The following is a 9,900-nucleotide window of genomic DNA, read 5'->3' as shown; positions in this document are numbered from 1 at the left end:
ATTAATTTTTTTTTATAATTAATATATTTGTTTAAATTTTGCAAATCGCTGCTCAGTCCAAGACAGCATTTTAAAGAAATTTTGTGATTTTATGATTGCGCTCATAATTAGAAAAAATTTATTTATAAAATTGTTCAATATATTTTTTTACCATGCTTGCTCTACTATATTTATTTATTAAGTTATGCATGTAAATTCAATTTGTATTATTTCTTGTAAAAAATTCCACCATTACGCTCACATTTTATAAGCCAAGCTTGCTAGCCCAATCAGACCAAGAACCATGATACGATTTTGCTCTATATATATTTGAATACAGAAAAATTAATAAAAAATTTTATGAATATGTGTTTGCTTGCCGTATAAAATGCTTTACTTTTTAAATCCATGATTGTGAGCCAAATCTGTAGCGATTTGTGCTCTTCTTCCGCTCATGCAACTAAATATTATTACAGAGTCAGTAGATGGTTTATCACGTTTAAATGTGGTGAGGAAATCTCCTTCCGACATTGTCAAGACATTTTCCAATTCGGGCACTACTTATACAAGGAACTGATCAAGAAGCAGTGAGGAAACTTAAACAGCTACTATCAACTTACATGGTATATGTATGCTTGCTGGTATGGAGCCAGTATTTGTCACTTCATCTTTATTTCTTACATCAATTAAATATACTTCAGGATGATTGGGCACTTCTTTCACTTCCTCATAGGTAGCCATCTTTCAGCAAAATGTTTTTTTTTTTAGAAAAATTTTTATTTTTCTATTAATGTAACAAACATCCGCTTTTAAGATAAAAAGTTTTTATTGCTAAACGAGTGCAAATAAAAGCAAGTAACTAAGCTAGACTCGGCTATGGCCGAATCTCTTATCCTGTACCCAACAACTTGGTGTTAAATAAATAAATGAAATTTCGATCTTTCCGCAGGATCGAAATTTTTGTTGTTGTATCTGCTATCATTTACAACACAATTTTCTATTGTTTTCAAAAAAAAGTTTTCTCAGTTTACGCTACACTTTAGGCATGTCCCATGGCCGACATGATTTGTATCAATCAAAAACTTGTAATGTTTTTTCCCGTATTTGAACTCTTTTTTTTTTTTTGTATTAATGGTTGATCGATACACTAACTCCCGCGCATGCGCACACACACACACAGACGGCCAAGCATTTCTAGATGATTTCATATGATCATTATAAAGAATGTATGTATTTTGCAGGGTCTCGGAAAACTTCCTATTAGGTGTTGCAAGCGTTTCGACAACACGGGTATAAGACCAACTTTAATAGGGTGTACAATTGACGTTTATCAAGCTTATAAGTTTATTTAAATCTCTTATTCTGTAATGCTTGCTTATGTGTTACAAAGTCCTAATGTTCTCAGAGAAGAAGAAGAAGATTTAGAGGGAGCTACGTTTTCAAAAAGAGAGAGAGAGAGAGAGAGAGTTGAAATACTCCTAGTGTTAATTACAGTAGATTAGCGCCCTACATCTATTACTGCGCACACCCATGTTCGCTTTTCTTAAAATTGAAATTGAAAACAATATGAATACCATAGGAAAAGATGAAGCTTCTTACAATTTATTAAGTTAGGCATTTAGTTAAATTTATATTTATATTCTAAAAAGCTTCTTAATTACGTTCTATTTAAAAACCATGTCTTTTAGACCATTCGGACCAAGAACCATGATACGTTTTGGCCCTATAATGAATAGAAAGTTGGAGGATTTTAATCATTCACCGCAAACAAACAAAATACCTTTTGAATCCATAACTACGCGCCAAGTCTGTGCCCTTTTGTGCTCGGACACCCTTCAAGCAGCTAAATATTATAACAGAGTTTTTCGAAGGCTTATCACGGTTGTATCTATGCTGAAAATGTCTTTCAGACATCGTGAAGGCATCCTCCAAATCGTGCACTACACACACACACACACAAAAGCAAACGTGCGAGAGCCTACGGCCATCAGCCACTCTCTTAATCAAAGATTTACACTTACATGGTATATTTATGGATCCCGGTATTAAGCCGGTGCTTGCCACTTCATCCGCATTTCTCACATCAATTAAATACACTTCTGGATTGTTTGGTACATTCCTGACTTCTTCAAAGGTGGCCATTTTGTCCCTTCTCGAAAATATAATATTCTAAAAACTATTGATCCTAAAGGCGGATTAAGCATTCATTTATTATTCGAATTCATTTAGTCCCTGAGCTTATGGTTAAGTGTTTTAACTTCTCTTACTAGTTTCAATACTTTCTAGCCACTAGATAATATATGGATTTATATACATATCTGCACGAATGCACATGGATGCGCTACACTTCAATGTAGAAGAAGCAAGTAATCGAATATTTACAGGACTATTAGGCTTTATATTTATGTAAATATATGTCGTCAAAAATATAATTTAATTCAATGGAATCGATTAGGAGGAGAATACACAATTATTTGCTTACGTCAACAAATAATTAATTTTAATGACTTTAAAAATAAACTGAAAGTAAACAAACGCACAATGTAAACATGGAATGAGAAAGAAGAGGAGCCATTGTTGAGAACGTCTATAAGAAAATAAACACCTGGACAAAGTTGCCAGAAGGTTTAAATTCAGAGAAAAAGTGAGTTACCAGAAATGGAAAACATGTTGAGCAGTGAAAGTCAAGTGAAATTTCGTAACAAGCTGACAGAACAGTAAATGTTGCTACCATGCTAATGATTATATGAAAGAAAATATCTGAATATATTTAAGAGACCTATGATAACGCTCTTGGACACCAACTAGAAAGACAATATACGTAGAGAGAGGGTATGAGTGTATATATGCACCTCTATAGTTTATAATAAATAGTCTAAGCACGATCATCGGCACACGTCTCTCAAAGAACGTCGTAAACCTCGTATCGTATAAAGTAGTTATGGGGACATTTAATTTTTAGTTATTAATATATTAACTGAACATGTTGGGTTGGCGTAAAAATGTGTCCAAGTGGGGTTTCGAAAAAACACGATCAAGGCATTTCTAGGTCAAAACGGTGTCCAAACATTTCCTTAACAATTCACGGAGTCTACAAGCTATTAATCAGCGATTTCATCGAAGCTACTTGCAACAGCTGGTCATCAGTTCATAGACAATTAAAAATCAAATGTAACTCTAAGTTTAAAATTTTATTTGGAACTGCATGTTTTTTACTTATGTAGCGGACTGGAATATCGGTTTGTAATACATTTTTCTTCTCATTGTTAGTTAGATAATTATTTCGATTTTTCCTATGGGGGCTCCGATTTCTTAGTGACTGTAGCACTGTTTATTTAAGCGGCCTTCAAATTTAATCTATGGACATTATTTGGCAATACCTACTATTTTAACTTTAACAAAGAAGATAATTAGATCGATTGAGAATTTCATGCTGATCAAGGATGTACATATATATCTACTATCCACTTTTTCGATGCTTTTCTTTCGAGGTTATAAAGGAACTGATATATTTAGCGTACTTTCACTTTTTTGAATTCCGATATAACAACTTATGCAGTTCGCTATTTCTAAAGAGAGGGATTCCAACTCCAATCAACAAAAGTAAAAAAAAAAAGAAATGCATTTCAACAATTTATTTTAAGCCAGAACGAGAGGTAATAGGCGGCTAATAAAATTTGAGGTATCGGTTAAGCAGATAGTTAATTATTCAAAGAAAAATTAATTTTGGAACGAAACCGTACAGGAGCACCCGGTGTACGTACCCCTTCATAAAACAATAAAGATATTTGAACCGTTTGAAGAGTTATCTTCAAGATTGTTGTGAAATGGATCAACTAAAAATATTCACTTCAATGGATGATTTCATTAGCCATCCACCTAATAATTTAAGAAAAATTCGAAAGATCCATCATCTTTATATACAAAGATAGGGGAACTGGATAAGGTAACTGGGCCTTACTTTTACCATGAATAGTTTTGTAAACTTCTTTGTTCAGAGTAATATTTAATCATTTATACCTTTATACTTTCATTTCTTAAAAACCGAATATTGATAGAGTATGACAAAAAAACGTGCAAAATATATATGTTTCATGTAAATAATTTCTTTTATTATTAAGAGTACATGTTTTAACTATCCTTACAAAGAATATATTCTTTAGTACTTTTTTTTTCAATTTTAAAACATCAGATTTAAACAAAATAATAATAAGTGAAAAATTGCACAAATTTCTTTTCAATATCAATCAATCAATTCATAGAAAGAGATAAATAGTTTTTCTTTTTTTTTTTTTTTTTTTCCTTTCCTCTTTTTAAAATAAAAGCAAAAATAAAATTTATAAAATAACAAGGAAGCAATATTCGCCATGAGGCGAATGACTCTACTCACTACCTTAAGAAAACATAAAAATAAAAGGGGATATGAATAATCTTTCGATTATCAGTGTAACAACAAAATAATTTTCTATAATATTCTCATATATATAGGTTTATGCATATTATTGTTGTTAATTGTGGAAAATTCTTAAATAATTGTCCTCTGAAGGTTTTTTATGCGATTTGTGTAAATGGAACTGAACTCTGACTCTTCATTTACAAGTTCACTTTGGATAACAACAAATACAACAGACAAGGAGATGGACAATCGATGGCAATCGACCTAAAGTCAGTGAAGATCAGGACGAATTTGTTATTGTTATTGCATACATTTTTGTCTGTCTATATACTGCAGCAAACGGACTATTAAACAATTGTCTTATGCTTCTTATGGTTGTGAGTGTAAGTGTGATAGTAGTGATGGAACATATGTATTTAGCATAGCATAAAAGATATTTTTTTCTAGAAAATTTCTTCTCTTCATACATTGAATTTATTTTTTTTTATAATAATTTATTTAAAAGTTAACAAAATATATAAATTTTTTTGTATATTATAGGCAGCGCAGTAACGAGAAAAAAAAAAAAAGAAACGTAGAAAAAACGTAGTGCTTTTTTTTTTTTTTGCTTTTGTTTTGTTTTTTGAACTTCTTTGTAACGATTTTACAGTACGCGTACACATAATACATACATACATACATAGAGTAAGAGTAATGTAAGCAACAGAGATTGATTGCTCGCATTATAAGAAATGAAATCAAAAATTATGTTAATACAAAACAAAATTTTTGCTTCGTTCTCTCTCGAATCCTTTTTTTCATCCTTTCTAACTAACAAAAAGTGCACACGTTTACCACAAGACATAATAATAATTATTAGTTGAAACCATATATATATATATATATAAATATATATATATAGAGAGACGTGACTACTACGCATTGCAAAGCATTACATTGAATTAATGAATTTTAGATTAAAAAAAAGGTGGAACATTAGCAACGTTTCAGCGGTGGTACTAAATGATCGGGTAGTACATTCGGCAATTCACAGCCTTCCAGTTTAACGCCAATCAAATGCATTGCCAAAGCAAATTCATCGGAATCCAGAAAACCATCACCATCGACATCGGAAAGTTTCCAAATTTTACTTAGCACCGAATTCGGTAATTTCGATTTAATTAGTTCTTGTTTGGCAGCTTAAAAATGTATTAAAAAAAAATAAATTTTTTTTTATTTTTTTTTTTAAATTATATATGTTAGTTAATATTTTATAGCAAAAAATTGAAAGAAATAATTCTACCTTGACCCGATATTTTACCACCCACAGGTCCCAGTTTATTAAATATATTATCTGTTCGTTCTTTGTCGCGATTACAAATCCAATCGTGTTCACCGTAACCGGCATCAATTCCCTCTCCCTTCATATATCCGAATGGTGAAACGTTGTCATCGATAACTCCTTCAAAGGCGCCACCTGAAAATTGATGTAAAATCAAATTTATTTCAGTTGAAATATGTCACATACCACATGCGAGCGAGTGAGTGGATGGTGAAGTGCAATATATTTGGTGAAGTGCTCAAGTGTAACGTGTAATCTTGTGATTTTAATTGTGATGTGAAGGTGGAAATATTTTGTGTTTTTTTTTATTTCTATTTGCAGCTAAGCCACGGGAAATCCTGGATGAACTTTTTTTTTTTTTTTTTTTTTTAATGTGACCAACAACCAACTACTCAGGCGATGTTCTCTACGCGTGTAACATGCTGAAGATCAGTAAGAAGTGGAGACAGCCTGAGAGATGTATACATCCGATCGTCACACCAACAAAACACATTTACTCTAACTACGATCGCACACCAATGGTAATAAAAGTATGTTCTACGCACGCCACTACGAACTGAAGATGGGTGATTTCCACACTTGGCAGAAGAGCTTGTTTTTAGCTATTAGGTTATGCGGGTTATGGAATACATATGCAATAGCATCGAGTCCATTAATATTAAGAACTAGATCCAAGTCAAGACAAAATTATTGTGCACGCTCGTCAAGCATAGAATAGAATCTCAGCAAACGATTCCAAGTTTACAAGCGGACTTGGTGAGGGATTCCTTACCTCGATGAGCCCTGATTTCCTTAAGGAAGCGAAGAACAGCTCTTTCTTAGAGTTTAAATAAAGGGTCCCCCTTTCAATCAAAGTCCTTTTTGTAACAGGGATCTGTTACAAACTTGTGCCTTTTTGCGTTGTTTTTGTGAAGTAGATTTCTTATTAAATTAAGCTCTAGATTTTATGTCTTGGATCAAGGGGATGCCTTATGAAGGCGGTTTGAAAGAAGTTCAAAAACCAAAGCAATTCAACAACAAAATACATTGTGGAACTGCTAATCGAAAATCGAGGCGAGTGAAACATCCGAAAGAAGATTCGGTTATAGATCCGCTCTTACGACCATAATCTGGTAATGGAAGTACGTACCCTCATCCCTTTATATAAGAAAAATATACATGTTATATACATGTTCTTGTCTGGTAGCAGATATTAAGTAAAATTGCTCGGCCATGTCTATCCACATGTTCGCAGGGGCCTCAAAATGGCAAAAGTGAGAGAAGCTAAAAATACTGAAACTAGATACAGATAGAACAGCGATAAGTCGGCTTAGAATATCGTAGAATAGTTTCAGGATACATCTCCGAGTCGCTCTAATAATATTAGCTGACCGATGTATGATCTTTTATTATATGTTGAGTAACCAAAAATTTTGCTCCTCCAGCAAATGCATTTATTTTTTGCTAAGAACTATATTATTAAACTTGAAGCGTTACTTGTTGCCTAAGCGAGGTTATAATCGTAGGCTTATGCTTTTCATTTTGTTAGGTGAAAAAAATTCGACTTAAACTATATTCAAATTTGTTTACATGCTTTAGATATATATATACATATATATATATATATATAACTCGGACTATATAAGTAGCAGGTAGATTATCTGTACAGATACACGTATATGCAAATATATTAATTCGCTATTCATTGCTGAAGAAAATGAATTTGTATGTGCACGATGTGTAAACCATTCAATTAGTTGCAATTAAATTCTGTTTTCATGTAGTGTATGCATGTATGTATGCATGCTTAGTTTTGTGTGCTCTGTGCAGTGCGCTTCGAATCAAATAACTGCAGAGAAAATCTACTTGAAGATGTGCGCAATTTTATTGTAAAAAGTTGTTGCAACTCAAGTGCACAGTTGTCATCAAGAAGCATAAAACATAAATTGTTAACGAGTAAGAAGATGAAGAAGAAGAAGAAGAAGATCCTATCCATCCATCCATTATTCCATTGTGCATTATGCTATGTAACTTTTGCTTTTTATATTTAGATTACTTAACAATCGACCGACATTTGTTATTATTGGCGGCAATTGAAGTCGATCTGGTATTATATTTTAATTCTACATTATTTTAGATTACAATTGATTGGCATTGTGCATTCAAAGATTTTGTCGCACAGACACCGCACACGGTGCACGGCGCACGGCACGAAGTATCATTTTGCTTGTAATTGAAACTGCATCACAAAATCTCTAAGGTATGAATGAATGAATGAATGAATGAATGGATGGATGGATGGATGGATGGATGGATGGACGGATGGATGAAAATCATTCAATTACAAAAATTTAACTTTTCATAAATAGCAGCGAAAAGAGAAATATCTTAATTGTGTCATTGCCTTTCTAGCATTCGAGAATTGCGCATAAAAGTATTCATATATAGTATTAGACCGTGATATTTAGTAACTTGTTTTTTTAATTCGTTAACTTCCTTCGCCTCCTAATTTCTTCTTAATTGATTGTGTGTATGTTTATTCAACCTTCACGCTGTATCTCTTCTTAATTGGCGCGAATTTTGTCCGAAGTATTTGAAAAAGCAATTCGTCCTTGATAGCCAGATATGTCTACGGAATAGTATTTGGATCAAATCAAATTTCCACCTCTCCGATTGCTTATTATTAGATCCTCAGGGTAGATTTTGCATGCTTTTTTCTTTTAACAGTCTTGCCTTAGCATTATTGCGTCGTTTTGCATTCCTAAACAATCACAGGAATGGAGAGTGACTTTTTTTTAATGTACTTTGTGGGCTATGAACAATATTTTAGATTGGATTTCAACATTTTAATTCCCAGCAAGCGCAAGACATTTTAGGCAATATTTTTTTTTTTTTTTTTTTTTTTTTTTTTTTTTTTTAGCACCATAAGTTTTTTTTAAACACCAGTTACTTCACGTGAAGGCTCAAATTCAAGGCTATTTTTTTTTTTTTTTTTTTTAGCACCATAAGTTTTTTTTAATCGCCAGTTACTTCACGTGAAGGCTCAAATTCTTAATTTATTCTAAATTCTCTTAATCTTTAAATATTGGCTTAGAAAAGGAAACAAATTATATTTGTCCTTAGGTCATCCTTCATGTTAACAATCCTCGACCCACCTCCTTGTTTATACTTTTCCCTGACCGATTAGTATCACTTTTGAAATGACATTTAAAAGACTTTGTTGTCGTCAAATTTAACTATGGCAGTTAGTGCTAAAGTTTATGAATTATTTTTATATTTTGTTTCTTAGATTGGAAGTTGAAGTTGCGTTCATTTTGTCAAAATGTTTGCAACAATCAGAAAGTCCGTCTGTCCGTCTGGGTAATGCGATGTCTTCATTTTAGTAACCCGGCGAATGTCAGCAACATACAACCGCACCTACGGATAGATCTGATTTAATTAATTCACAATATCTCGATGATCAAGAATAAATATACTGCATAGGGTCTGTGAAGCTTCCATTTGCGTGTTACATACATTATGGAAAAAAACGGGTATAAAAATAGTTTCTGATGAAAACAAACTAATTTTAGTGAAATTTTATCATTTATGCCTATTTTTTATATTGACATTCAATTTCAACGTATTTTGTACGCTGAATCTACAGTTGACAGTTACTCGATGTATGCTTCCTTGCAATTTGCGCTTCCATTATCAGTGCATCTAATAAGTGCAAACTAAGAAGTGCAAATGAAATTTGGAATCTGAAACTTGAATAATCATCATATCTTACATATTGGCGATTTTTAATAAATCATAAAAACGATTTCGAAATCTCTGAAAATTCGCAGAAAACTTTTCTTTCACACTTAAACGGGGCGAATCAATTATATTTACATCTAGAAGATTACAAAAAACAAAAAAAACAAAAAAAACAAAAAAAAAAACAAATATATATATAATTATTTGTATGACGAGTAACCATTAAAAATATGATTGAAGGCAAAAAAAACAAGTGATAAATTGCATAGAGAAACGTGAAATTAGAATATAAAGGAAAACATTAAACACATAGCAGCACACCTTTTGAACTTTTTAACATACAAACGCTAAATAAATGATTCAATCAACCAAACCTACGAAGAAAAAAAAAAAAAAGAAGAAAAAATGCGGGGAAAATAATGAAATTTGCGTGCACTTGGGCAATTCCATGAAAGGCCAATGCCTATGTCATTGTGAAATTCTT

At 32.2% G+C, this 9,900-nt stretch overlaps 2 protein-coding genes across 2 annotated transcripts in view; both read right to left on the bottom strand.

Annotated features, from left to right (window-relative positions):
* Window positions 1-152: 152 nt before the first annotated feature.
* On the bottom strand, window positions 153-722 carry LOC119635109 (rhodanese domain-containing protein CG4456). Its single transcript, XM_038029688.1, has 3 exons — window positions 600-722; window positions 377-536; window positions 153-299 (listed from the first exon to the last, which is right to left on the bottom strand). Exons 1-3 carry the CDS (start codon window positions 718-720, stop codon window positions 245-247), a joined length of 336 nt encoding a protein of 111 aa, XP_037885616.1. The 5' UTR covers window positions 721-722; the 3' UTR covers window positions 153-244.
* A 4,245-nt stretch (window positions 723-4,967) lies between these two features.
* The window catches only part of LOC119634613 (EH domain-containing protein 3), a 19,379-nt gene continuing 14,446 nt past the window's right edge, over window positions 4,968-9,900 (bottom strand). The window contains exons 2-3 of the mRNA XM_038028864.1: window positions 5,658-5,831; window positions 4,968-5,553 (exon numbers count right to left, since the gene is read on the bottom strand). Of these exons, the coding sequence (XP_037884792.1) occupies window positions 5,351-5,553; window positions 5,658-5,831 (377 nt within the window). The 3' untranslated portion in view covers window positions 4,968-5,350. The remainder of the gene's footprint in view (window positions 5,554-5,657; window positions 5,832-9,900) is intronic.

This window comes from Glossina fuscipes, unplaced genomic scaffold (genome assembly GCF_014805625.2).
Source record: "Glossina fuscipes isolate IAEA_lab_2018 unplaced genomic scaffold, Yale_Gfus_2 3, whole genome shotgun sequence".
Classification (NCBI taxonomy): domain Eukaryota; kingdom Metazoa; phylum Arthropoda; class Insecta; order Diptera; family Glossinidae; genus Glossina; species Glossina fuscipes.
This window is presented reverse-complemented; position numbering and strand designations above follow the sequence as displayed.

Excerpts from the sequence above, each read along its gene's own strand:
- LOC119635109 (XM_038029688.1), bottom strand. The coding sequence starts at position 720 with ATGGCTACCTATGAGGAAGTGAAAGAAGTGCCCAATCATCCTGAAGTA. Across the intron at positions 537-599 it reads AGCAAGCATACATATACCAT|TGCCCGAATTGGAAAATGTC; the intron begins GTAAGTTGATAG and ends TTGTATAAGTAG. Across the intron at positions 300-376 it reads CACAATCATGGATTTAAAAA|AGCAAAATCGTATCATGGTT; the intron begins GTAAAGCATTTT and ends AAATATATATAG.